Source organism: Girardinichthys multiradiatus, chromosome 6 (assembly GCF_021462225.1).
Source record: "Girardinichthys multiradiatus isolate DD_20200921_A chromosome 6, DD_fGirMul_XY1, whole genome shotgun sequence".
NCBI classification, from domain to species: Eukaryota; Metazoa; Chordata; class Actinopteri; order Cyprinodontiformes; family Goodeidae; genus Girardinichthys; species Girardinichthys multiradiatus.
This window is the reverse complement of record NC_061799.1, coordinates 26,691,020-26,704,499: the sequence shown is the minus strand read 5'-3', so window position 1 is coordinate 26,704,499 and position 13,480 is coordinate 26,691,020. Positions and strand designations below refer to the sequence as shown.

The following is a 13,480-nucleotide window of genomic DNA, read 5'->3' as shown; positions in this document are numbered from 1 at the left end:
CCCCCCCGTTCGCCAAGGTTTGAAACTAGAATGCATAAGTAACAGTCAATCCTGGGATTTCATCAATGTCACCGAGGCTGCAACAATGAAGCGCTCCCTCCTTTTTTGCTGTTAATGCTGTCTCTTGCGGAGTACTCTTGCTGTGGGTAGTCATGATGAAATCTCTGGTCAATCTTTTTTTTCCCCTAGGTGCAACAACCGTACGCAGTGTGTGGTTGTCACTGGCTCTGATGTCTTTCCCGATCCATGCCCTGGCACCTACAAGTACTTAGAGGTCCAGTATGAGTGTGTTCCCTATAGTAAGTATTGCCATCCCAATCTCATACTGAAATTTTCTTGTGTAATATCAAAGTGTCTGATGTTACTGCAGCCTCTTTTTATTAGTCCTTATGATGACAATTCAACTCTTATATCTGGAATAACATTGTGTTACTGATGATTTAAAAGTTAGATTGACTTGTCATGTGTCTTAGATATTTGAAGGTTTAGTTCACCCAGTTATACAAAAAACACACACATTGTCTCTGTTCCCTTATTTGAAGTCTAGTCATGCAGATGGGATTTTACTTAGCTTCGTTTGATATTTGAGACATTTTATGCATTGTAAATGTATATGTGTTGGTTACAAGTTAGCACCAAACAAAACGTTTAAATAAAAGTCATTTTTCTCTTACATTTAAAAGTAACAACAAATATCCGGGTAGGCATGGGATGGTGGGAGATTCTCATAGTATAAAACATTAAGTAAGAATGCAAAACGTTTACTGTATCATGATATTTACACAACAAATTAAAACTAAATTCTATAACATGATCTAATTGAAAAGTTACAACAGAAAAGAAACAATCATTCCTACTGTCACTAAAATTATGTATTGATTGTTTCAGTTATAATAATGTTATGTATAACATTTATTTATTACAGTTTAGTTTTGATTCAGTGCCATAGGAAATAAAAGTATCTGGAATTGCCTTTAAAGGTATTTAACACTGTAGCACACACTTTGCTAATTAAATAAGTCGTAATGCCACATTTGTTTTTTTTACATGCTGTGAACTCCATACCTTGATCCCAATAAGCATGCACTATTCAGAATGGGGGCATGTCAAAACTAATGCATATGCTTTGAAGATGTTCCAGGACTGGATGTTCCCCATAATCCCCTACATTTTCTCACATTAACATCCAGGTAGCATGTGTTTTTCAACACGTCAGCATACACGGTGACATAGGAAACAACATGACAGCTGCCTAACAGACCTGTAGCTCATAGCTTCTTAACAGTAGTTTTAAAATGGTTTGTTTCTAATCAAGTGTGGGGATAACTTCCTTTACACTGTTTTTTGTGACTGAAAATACTTACAAATAGCTGAATTTTTCTTTTTATAAGAGAAGGAAAAGCTATCCATTAACCTGACCTACATTGGTCAGCAACAGGTCGGGCACAGGCAGTGTTCCATACAGCTGAGAAAACATCATTCACTCCAGCACGTTGTCTGTAATAAACAATTTTAGCTTCTTTTGAAACCGTTACCGTTAGAACATTTTAAAGATATAACCAATATGGAGATGTTCTGTCCATCTGCACATGATTGTAACTTCTTAGAGTAATTTACCACCACATTAGGGAAAAATTATCAAGGCACGCGCAAAATAAATAATTAACTGAAAAATTCCTCATGCGCAATAAAAAGCCCAACGTTAACAAGTAGGCTAACAATAAATGGTTACTTGCAAAAGGGTATTTATTACATAGGTGCAATTAAACTCTAAATGACCAAAAGTTTCCACGTCTTCATTTACCCAACACTGACTGCCATGGAATACGTTCCGAACTGTAAAAAGTTATTTTAGACCTTTTACCTGAATAAATTGCTTTTCTTTTCTCCGATTTATTACAGTCACCGGTAACAGTCGGTCGCCTATAACGCTGACTGAGGTCACTGCTCGGCCTTGTTTATTCGTTCCAAACCAACTAATGGAAACATGCTTAATTTGCATGCTCATTTTTTGCTACATAGAAGAACAGTTACTGGCATGCCAATTATCAACGGCGGGAGCTGAGCTTTCACTAACGGACTGTAAATCTCCAACTGCAAGATTAAAAATTTGGTTGCAGTCAGTTTAAATTGCTTTATGTAAATGTGGAAGCTGAGCACAGTGAAACAAATCAGTACGTCAAACTCATCAGCTTTAAATTTAGTGAAAAAAATGGCTGCTTTTATGTCTTCTAAGATTGCTGTGAATATTATATCACTGCATGATATATCATTTATTGTAGTTTGCAGTGTTTTTAGTTTAGCTTTGGCTTGGGGTTTTAAATTAAATCTTCACGTTTTAGTCATGCATCATTTTAGTTCCAACCACTAAAGTAAAACCGAGTCAGATTCAAGCAGAGGTTCCACATGATTCAATTTCCACTGAGGGATTTCACTGGGGACTTAGACGTGATAAATGGCTGTTGATGTGTCCCCATCACCGTCTATCCCATACTCTGATTCAACTGCAGCAAATGCATCTCTGGTTTATAGTTTGACGCAGTCATATAGATCAAATTGAGTTTTTCATTGGCCATATCTTTTCTTAAAAACAGCATTGCTGTTTCTGCGGTTAATCCACAGACCTTACTGCGATCAGTTTACTTTGGAAGTACTTTCCACTGAACAAATAGTCCCTGCTTTATCGTGTTTTTTTTATCCTTTTTATAAACTCCATCTCTCATATTTGTGGTGCAGTTGAAAACTCAGGAGTATATATTTCTACAGCTTGGCAAATAAAGCTGAAACTATCTGCATGACTACATATTAACAAGGGTTGGAGAGACAATGTTTTCTCACAGTTTCCGTTGGCTGACTTTAAGATTCTCTTTTACTAAAATCAGAATGTATGGTTTGATTTAATGCTCTTGTTGACCTATAAAACAAAAGATATTGCTGTAAGACTTTCTAAATGGCCAAAATTTTTAGATAATTCTGCATTTTTTCCTCAGATTAAACTGAATTGTCAAACTCATAAGTCTTCTCTTCTACAGTTTTTTTAATTTGCTGCAGAGTTGTTTAAATCAGGCACCATTATATACAGTAGATTATCCAGTTTAAAATTGGTATCTATAGTAGTTTATAAATGCAGCTTAATTTTAGGCTATGAGAGTACTCCATATTTAAATTGATGAAATGTAAACCTTCACAAACACTCACTCTTCTTTCCCTCTTCTTTCAAACAGACCTCCCTTTCACCTCCTGATCCCGCCCCCAACTAACTCTTTCTAATTTTTTCCCCTTCAATTTCCAACCTTTTTACATATTGTCTCTAGCCTCTCCCCTCGTCACCAAAGCACATGCAGCTGGATCGCTTAGGAACATTCATATTAGGCCGACTGTCAATCAGTCACCTCATGTGGCGCTGGCTTGTTTAAGAGTCGGGTCGGTCCTTTTTTATGTTTTACATGTGTGGGCGAGCAAGTTTGGAAGTCCAGTGTTTGATTTGTGTTCAGAAATGTTTGGTCAAATTCAACCCTCAGCCAAGACACATGCCAGAAATAACTCCTCTGCTGTTTCCCTCAGGCTGTTATCCATCTAAATATGACCAGGACCTTTGTTTATTAAATAAATTTTCTCCTTCTCTTGCTACTTGGGGAGAAGCATTCTTTGAGGAATTTATTCCTTTCTACTGTGTAAACTGTTGTTCTGTTGGCAGATAAAGGTGATGAGAAGGAAAGTTTATTGGAAAGTCCGACACCTAGTCTCTTCTCATAATTTGCCTTTTTTTAACTCTAGGATAAGACGTCGCTCTGCTAACAAACACTTTTTTTGTTTTATTGCTAAGATCTTTTATCCCAGCTAGCCTGGTGATTCATTTCACGCTCACACCCACCGACTAATTCTCTTTTTTTGGATCTACTAGTAACTCATGATAACCTTTCTCTCCCTTTTGCACTCTTCTTTTGCTTTCTTTCCAATGCCTGAAATAGAAGTGGAGCAAAAAGGTAAATGAGTGCTCTGGTCCTTCCCTTTCACCCAACTCCCCCCTACTCCCACCTCCTTCCCCCTTTCAGCCTCTTGTTCTGTGGTGTTGAGTACAGCTTCCCTCACGTCCCACCCCCTCACACCCCTCTCCTTCCTTCCTGATGGCCTTCTCCTGTCATATTGTAAACCCTTAGGAGGATGGTTTGCACCCATGGAACCCAATCGATTTGCAAAACAAAATTTCAAATGACAACCATGGTCACCAGACTAAGTTTCTCTTCGCAATGCGAAAAAAACCCAAAACAAAAACAGACTGTTTTTCATTCATTCCTGGGACCTCTCTTGTAAGCAGTGTTGCCACCCCACTCCCCTGTCCCCCTCCAACTCCCCTGAAGAATGACTAGTTGTGTGTATATCTCTTAAGTGGCTCAGTTTGCCTGGCCCAAGTTCTGCTGCACCCATAGCACGTGATGTGAAATAGCAGTGATGGCTGAGTGAGTTTGGCACTGCCTGGGGAAAAAAAATGTTTGAGAAGGGGGAACAGAAATTTCCCTGTGTTCCCTTTTTTTATCCAGAACAAATTCATTTGTATTGGAACCTTGCTGCGGCCTCCCTCACCCATCAGTGGTTACTCTTGTCTTACGCCACAGAAGTAGTGAAAATCCTTTGCCACTGTTGTTTCTATCTATTCCCCAATCTCCACTTGCATTTTTTTTTCTTTTGGTTTGTTTTACCTTTGCTTTGCTGCCTCCACCACCATCTGACAACCTGTTGTTCACTCTTACCACAAGATGTAAAGTCTGTTCCCTTTCCCTTATGTTACTTAGTAACCCTCAGTCCTGTGAGAATGCATGAGCAATGTGTTCATATACAGTGGATATAGAAACATGCACACTCAACTGTTACAATGCCAGGTTTTTGTGGCATAATTGAGACCAATATAAATCATTTGAAAACTTTTTCTACCTTTAACGTGACATTAATCCTGTACAATTCAACTGAGAAAAGAATATGTTTGACAGAGAAATAAAAAAATATAACAGCTGAAATAACCTGGTTGCATAAGTATGCAAACTCTTTAACAGATACTTTGTTGAATTACTTTTTGATTCGATTTCAGTATTCAGTCTTTTTTTAAGAGCCTCCACACCTTGAAGAATTAAAAAAATTGATCAAACTGTCAGGACATCTCTTGTCCGCAGTCCTCTTCAGGTGAACCCATAGACTTCTGTCTGAATAGGTTCAGAACTCTGGCTTGGCTAGTTAATTACACATTTTCTGTTGATGAAGCCATTTTTGTAACCTCTTCATCTTCAAGCTTTGTAGCAGACACATAAGGGTTTGGGTCAGAACTGCCTGGCACCTACACAAAAAATCCAGTAGCCTGAGGGAAAGTAATCCCAAAGCATGATGCTGCCACCACCATATTTCACTGTAGCGATTGGGTTTTCATGATGTGCTTACCTTTTACAAAAGTTCAAATTTCATCAATCCAGACATGTGGAGAACACAGGAGATTGCTGCAACTTGTGAAATACAAGCAGGACTAACCAAAAATTTCTGCAGCGCTTTCAATATTACTGGCAGGCACTGGGCAGCCTCCCCACCCATTTTTTGTCTTGTCTTTTTATCAGTTATGAAAAAAATGCCGTTTTACCTAAGAACATGTTGTCCATATTGTCAGCAAATATTGACAACTGTCTTTCTGACACCTGATACTATGATGAGATCCTTTATAACACCTCTACAGACTTTGGCTTCAGGTAAAGGATCCAAATGAGCAAATGTCAGAATAATTCCATTCGTACAGCTAAATTTTATTTGCTATCCAACAGATTCACTATAACTGATGGCACGTGTGAACCCAGGAAACTGAATGCTGAAATTGAAGGTGGTTTAACAAAATATTGGATTGAGGGTGTGGACACCTATTATCCCAGCTTTTTATTTTTTTAAATTTTTCCTCTTACACATTTGACTGTTTTTCAGTTGAATTGTGCAAGATATTTGTCATATTTAGGGTTGAAAAAGTTCTGAAAGGATTTTTCCTGGTCTCCCAAAACCTTGGCATTTTAACAAAGTTGTTTACACTTTATAGCCACTGTACCCAGCTGCTCGAGTGGCATTTGACTTTTAAAGACAGGCCGGTGTTGGATAAAAATAAAAACCACACACACACACACACACACCAAACAAAACACTGTGAATTCTCTGTCCGCCACTTTGTGTGTCTTTCATTTGCAGGACTTTAAAACTTTTTTGTTTTAATTGTTTTGTCCCCAGTACAGTGTAGCAGCAGCCACTTGAGATGCAAGTTCAATTAACCAATTAACCTCACATTTTTCATCCTGAGAAGTCACTTTGACACCTACACCCCCCACCCCCCAAATTGTACAAAGCACTAGTCTAAACCTCCAGAGTCCCTGACCTTTTGTCCTGTACTTGAGTGGCCCAGCTGTGAAAATTGTGTCTTTCAAACATGTAACATTTTAGGTTTTTAATATTCTGTCTTCTTGTATTTTTGTTTCGCTCTCCTCTGTCGCCAGTTTTCATTTGTCCGGGAACTCTGAAGGGCATAGGAGCCGCCACCTTCTTGTTTGAGGCCGAGCAGCAAGCAGGCTCGTGGTGCAAAGACCCGCTGCAGGCTGGAGAGAAGGTTTTCTTCATGCCCTGGACGCCCTACCGCACAGACACCCTCATCGAGTATGCCTCCCTGGAGGACTTCAAAAACGGTCGGCAGACAACCACATACAAACTGCCACACCGTGTGGACGGGACAGGTTTTGTTGCCTATGACGGTGCCATCTTCTTCAACAAGGAACGAACGCGTAACATTGTCAAGTTTGACCTTCGCACCCGCATCAAAAGTGGCGAGGCCATCGTGAACAACGCCAACTACCACGACACCTCACCTTACCGCTGGGGCGGCAAGACGGACATTGACCTTGCGGTCGATGAGAGGGGTCTGTGGGTGATCTACGCCACGGAGCAGAACAACGGACGCATAGTAGTGAGCCAGCTCAACCCGTACACCCTCCGCTTCGAGGGCACCTGGGACACGGCATACGACAAACGCTCGGCCTCCAACGCATTCATGGTGTGCGGTGTGTTGCACGTGGTGCGCTCTACCTACGAGGAGAACGAGAGCGAGGCCAGCCGCAGCCAAATCGACTACATCTACAACACCAAGCTGAACCAGGGCGAGTACACGGACATCCTCTTCCCCAACGAGTACCAGTACATCACTGCCGTGGATTACAACCCCAGGGACAACCAGCTGTATGTGTGGAATAACTTCTACGTCCTGCGCTACGACCTGGACTTTGGGCCGCCGGATCCCGCCGAAGGTGAGGGGTTGCTTTATTTTCAGGTGTAATCCTTCGTCTTTGTGTAATATCCTCTATTGTTTGGTAGCGAATTGGGATGTCACAGATGGCTGCCTTTTAATTCTGGATGCAATTCAGGTGTGATCAGGGAAAGGGGCTTGTGTTATTTTTGGGGAAAGGCCTCATTTGCAGATAGAAATTACAGGTTCTCCTTGGAATACGAGGTAAACCTCTATGGGGTTGCGGCACAACATAAAAAAACATGAAAAAAGCGCATCTTTATCACCAGGCAAGGCACTCAATCCAGCTGATGCTCGGACCCCATCAAATTCTTCAATCTCAATCCTTATCCAAAACCATTATCTGCACTGCCCCCCTGAACGTCCCTCTCATGCTGGGAACATGTAGGAAAAGGCTTGTGCACAGTATGACAGAGGTTATCCTCTCCTCTCTGCCTCAGGATTGCACCATTTGTTGCCATGGTTACCTCTTCAACTTTTGGTATGTCTGTTTTTTTTCTTTTTTCCATTTTGTTTTGTAACAGATGAGGTGATAATTGGCAACCTATTGCGAGCTAATACTTTTCAAAGGCGAGTTATGGAGCACACAACTCCTCTGTTTCAAAAAATGGTTGGAAAGGGAGATCTATTGCAGTGAAGAATCCTGTCAGGCAGTTAACAGGCTTAAATTAATCTGTGAAGTGCTGAGAGGCGACATATGTGTCATCAGACAGGGACATTACATCAGGGTGATAATAGGTTTAATTACCTGACAGAAGCCAATTTATCCTATAAGTCTTCTGCATGAAGTAGGGGAACAAGAATCCTGACCCGACTGAAAGATATGTTGGAGGGTTGAGTTGCAGCCCCTCCCCCCGTGCTGTGCTACGTATCAGGTTATGGATGGGCTGCTATTAAAGAATCATGCGGTGGTGATATTAATGTTGACTACAGCTAGGATGAGATCAATTGGGATTTGGCATCACAATGCTTTTAAAAAGTTTTGAATTTAACTTAATTATTTTAAAAGTAAGAAAAGTAAAAAAGCAACTGTGTGAAAAAATGTTGATTGTCCAGACATTATTGCCTATCTAAAAGATGGAAATTTAAATTAGGAACATTTTATTTTGATCTATACTTCTGAAACATATTTTATGAGATGATCTCTGGAATAATAACATAGTTACATTTTCCAGCTTTTTTGGCCTCTAAACCCTCTTAGATCAGGCTTTGGTGCACTGATCAACTGAATAAATCGCTTCAGATGAACATTTTTTGTTCATTGACACTGTATAACTAAGCTGACTTGAAATTGATCAGGCTTTTCCTGGCCAATGCAGATTTCTCTTTTATTTTTCTTCTTTCCGATGAGTAAAATACATGAAAGAGAAAATGTGCTGCAGGTTTTTTTGGTGTAAGTTGCAGTTTTGAATTCAACAAAATAATTATGAAATTTAAATAATTATTTATGCATCAAAGAATACAGTTAAGCCAAAAGATTAATCATACCCCATACCCCATTCCCAACATGCTTTTATCTGACTGGAAGTAATATTAATCCTGACTTGAATCTGATAGAGAATCTGCAAAAAGATTTTTTCCATTGATTATGGGAAAAGATATATAGAACTTTCCACCACCATTTTTATTAGCTTTGGATAGATGCCTCATTTCAAATCAAAACAAACTTGGTTTATTGAAAATGATTTTTTTATTTAAATCTGCCAGGGGCGTTAATCATTTGGGCCTCAACTGTATGTACCTAACCTTTATGTTCTTGATGTATGTAGGTAGTTGATGTGTTTCTGGAATGAAAGTAGTCTTGGTCAAATTAATGAATAGGAAGATAGATCTGATCTTTCTGTATTTAACCTTTCGAACACCGGTCAGACCCGATTAATAGAATATTGTCAGAGTCAAACTTCCTGTCCATTGATTGGTGCAGCTCTGTTTTGAACTCACCATGCAGTTCTTACATTTATCCTGCATTGGAAGCCATAAAAAACGTAGAAACTTAAAATAAAGATATCACACGTCACAAATCATAAAACGTTTGTTACTAGTCGGATAATCCAGGCCAGATTTTAGAATGGGATAGATTTTGAAATTCAAGTTTATCTAAATTCCAAAGAATCAGCAAACTACAAATCATTTACTTAAAGAAGAATCACAAGCATTAATCATAAATACATGTTGGAAAGAAAAAAGATAAAATACTTTGAAATATTATACAAATTATTTTAATACAGAAAAACAATGTTTAAATAGACTAAGAAAGAATATAAGGGATACACAACAGTAACTTTTAACAGTCTGACTTATCAGCATAGCAATTCATATTTTCTATAGTTTCATACAGACTGATGAATAACTGAAACTGTTTTATGGTTTGAATTGGATAGTTTTCCTGTAACAAGCACCTAAGAACAGATTTACAGTTCACATTGAAGAGGATTCTGATTTCTGTGCGGGTTGTGAGCATCTACTCCAGTGAGGTTCCATCCAACAACCGGAATACATTTTTGGCATGCAGGGCCCCAGGGCCATAGTCTGTTTGGGTGCCATACCTACACAAGTATGTAAGTTACTCTAAAACGATAGCTAGGTATGAAACTTTTCCACATGAAAACCATTTTTCCAAACATCACCTTTCTGTTCGTCCTTTTTGAAAAGTTGCTTGTAAACATGGCAACATATCTAAAAGAGAGCTGGGAGCATGGCTCAAAGCTTGCTGTTATTACATCTGACATGCTTGGGTTCTAAGGCTGTGACATTATTCGTTAAATTGTTTGTTATTAGTCAGCTACATGAACATCCAACACATTTTAAGAATTATAAAGACTTGCACTTTGTAATAAATTATAAAATCAAGTCTGCAAAACATAGAGCCATCAAAATAAAAAATTTAATCTGACGTCTCCAAACCTTGGGGTCTCAGGCTTCTCTTCCCTGCACGCCCTTCCTTGGCATCCAAAGCATGAATTTCTGACGCTTGGATTTTTTTTTTTTTTTCTTTCTTTTTTTGACACTTGGATTTTAATAGCCAACAAATACTATATTCCAACCAGTCCTTTGCTATTGCAGTATAGCAGACTGATAGTGTGATAACAATATCATTGTGATAGACTGTGCAGTGCTGTTTTTTTTACTTCTAAATACTTGGGAAAGGGGTTGCCAAGGGGCATGAAATCTGATTCCTGACCTGTACTATTGAAGAAAGAAATGGGGGGAGAGGTTGATTTTAGAATGGAGGCTGTGTGCTCCTGAACTTTGGCCCCTTGTCAGCACATCTTGTTTGTTTTCCCGCTGTTTCCCCGGGAATCTCAGAAGCCTCAATTAAAAGTATGTTAGAGTTGATATGAAAACTACTTGAACTTTCATGAGTTTACCATGCGTTCATACTGCTAGCTCAACTGCTCACGTCCTGATTTATGTAAATGTAATTAACAAGTGAATTATCATAATTACCCTCTGTGTCTCTAAAGAGTCTCAGAGAGCAGAGGGAAGTAGCCATCACAAAGCATTTCCAGTGAAGGGTTTAATGTGCTCTCTCAGCTACTGTAATGCCTGGGTAAACATAAATGCCACATAGGCTCTTCGTTGCCACTTGCTGCAGTGACACAACACAGTTGTTGATTTCACCCATTAGTCTAAGAACCAGTTTCATGCTACTGTTCTCGCACTGGGATCCATTCACAAACCCAGCTTTGCTGCAGAGCTTGTCACAGTGGATCACTGAATTTATTTTTATGAGCGCATTTAGTGATGTTGTGTTCTAAAGGAGGCAGAGTCTGGATATGCCAAGGCCATCAGCAGCAGTAGCAGCATACTCTGTAAAGGGCTCTTGAAAATAATTGGTCTGTGTTTATTAGTTTTTTTGCCCCCTTTCCCAGATCTACACCTTTAATTCTGTACTGTGCAGCTATTAGAAATTATTGCTGGCTGCAATATGTCACTGAATTAAACAACCTATTCTGCAGGGTAGTCTAATCGTGCTGAAATAATGTCTGACTCTGAAACTGAGGGGCACTTAAGGTGTAAAAGAAATTAATTGTGCCCATTAAGATTCATCGACCACAGAAGCAAGTTACACCAAATCCAGAGCATCTTTTCTGCTTTTTTTGTGTCTGCAACAGCCGCCGTCGACATCCTTTCCTGTCAGAGGTATCAACCTTGGCGGCGGTGCATAAACTAAAGTGGCTCTGGAATGGCAGCAGGATTAGGGGTTCATTTTAGGAGAGTTTTTGCAAAGTGATCAAAGTGGGAGATAATTGACCTCAGCAACTTGTCTGCTCCTTTACCTTGCAGGAGAGTCTGTGTAACACTGCAGGCTGCTCAATTCTGGCCTCTGGTTGAGGCGATTAGCTCGGGTCATTCCACGTATTGATCTCTCTGCTTATTGTTCCAAACAATTCACACAAAATTAGTGAAAACATCAGGGGACTGCTAATGCATTGCGAACACAAGCCAATCGAGAGGGTACATATCCTTAGATGTGAGTCGAACACCCCCACTCCCCCACCCTACCCCCAACCCAAAAAAACAAAAAAGAAAAACAAAGTTATTTTAGTGCCTGTAGTTAGAAAACTTAACATATAAGAGAGAATGCATTGGTAATGCTCTCTCTTATGTGCAAAGGCATTAACTGATTTCTTAGCCAGTAATTGCAGAGAACGTTTCAAACTAACAAGGAGAGAAAGGGGTAAATGAATTTGTCTTTGAGGTACCATTGATTTGGGACCTTAAAGAGGAGAGGTGTGAAATTGATGGCTTTGTTCAAAAGGCTTAGCTCCTTGGAGCATTCTGGTAGAACTGAACAATAAATGGGCTCTGTGGAAGAAAAGGGGAAAAAAAAGGACCATCTTGCTATCCACATGTGCATCGACTGGTTACTGGTATCGAGGTTTTTAAAAGTTACAGTTTCAAAAAGGCTAAATTTTCCATCATATTTTTCAAAATGAGATGCCAGAAAAGGTGACTGGACTACCTGGAGTTTTCTTGCTGTAAGGCATAATGTACACAGTGCTGCTCCTGCCTTATCTGTTGCTGCACACTGCCAATCAGCTGGTGGAAAAAAGGTTCCTATATGTAACATTTTCTTCACCTACTGTGTATACCTAATTACTTGGAAACCTTTGGTCATTTAGAGTTCCATATTTACTATCATAAATGCTTTCTAAATCTACCCTGGATCTGCAAGGAAACAACTTCTAGAAATTCAGACAATTTTATCCCTTTTTTGTATAAGATTTGTAATCTTTTTAAAAAGCATTTGTATCAGCCTTCTCAGGTAAATACATTAAGACAAAGCTAGCTCATTTACTCTGAATGAGTTACAATCATGTGCAATTTGTTAAATCTATATTAGTTCCAATGTTCTGAAACAATCAGCCATTTTTTACTAGGTAAGTTAACTCTTCCTGATTAACTTACCCTTCGACCTAAATGTAGTCAGAGGCCATTTACTGATGTAAAAATATACCCCGGTTTTAAAAATTTATGCTATCAAAACTACCAAAATATATATTTTTTTCCATTTGGTTTCTGTGGTTTATTATTTTTTTTATTAGAGAAAGTAACCTGAGGTTTTTTTTGCTGTGTGGGGCCAAAGTTAATACAGCAATCCCCCTCTCCCACATGTTGCTATTAAAACTTGCTGAAATAAACACTCCTACACTTCTCCTTGCTTACAAGGAAGACAAATGTGGTCATTTGGAAAGTCTTTCAGTCACACAAAATTACCATTGCTGAACTTTATATTTAAATAAATCAAGAGAGGTCAACTTCCTTCCCTTAGTCAGATGGGAGCTGGTTGACCAATCAGAAAAGGATTTAGGGAAACAATGGGGGCTGACTCATAGGCATCTGTTTGAGGATAAATGTAGCTATTAAAATTAATGTATCTCCAAACAATATATCAAAGAGACGCTGCGCTTCGTATTAGAAAAATGTGTCACGTCAGCCATAGTATCTGTATATTACCTGACCTTGCTTCCAGAGCCAGTTTTTCTCCTGTTATTCCAAGTATGTAATTAATTCATTAAAAACATTTCTAAATGAAATAAAGTAAAATCAATAGAACTTTTTACTGAGTTCCATATAAGAGAAACTAACACATGTCCAGTCAGGCCTTCAGATAAAGCTGGGCAATAACACCCTATCAAGACCGTATACCCCCTATGTTTTGAA

The 13,480-nt window shown here is 39.1% G+C and overlaps 1 protein-coding gene across 15 annotated transcripts in view; it reads left to right on the top strand.

Moving 5' to 3' along the window:
* LOC124869695 (adhesion G protein-coupled receptor L2-like) overlaps window positions 1-13,480 on the top strand; it is a 143,752-nt gene that overhangs the window by 62,271 nt on the left and 68,001 nt on the right. For 10 of the 15 annotated variants that reach the window (XM_047367723.1, XM_047367724.1, XM_047367721.1 and 7 more), the window contains exons 4-6: window positions 190-299; window positions 3,972-3,986; window positions 6,513-7,313. In XM_047367723.1, the coding sequence (XP_047223679.1) occupies window positions 190-299; window positions 3,972-3,986; window positions 6,513-7,313 (926 nt within the window). The remainder of the gene's footprint in view (window positions 1-189; window positions 300-3,971; window positions 3,987-6,512; window positions 7,314-13,480) is intronic. The other 5 variants (XM_047367722.1, XM_047367733.1, XM_047367736.1 and 2 more) reach the window with 2 other exon arrangements.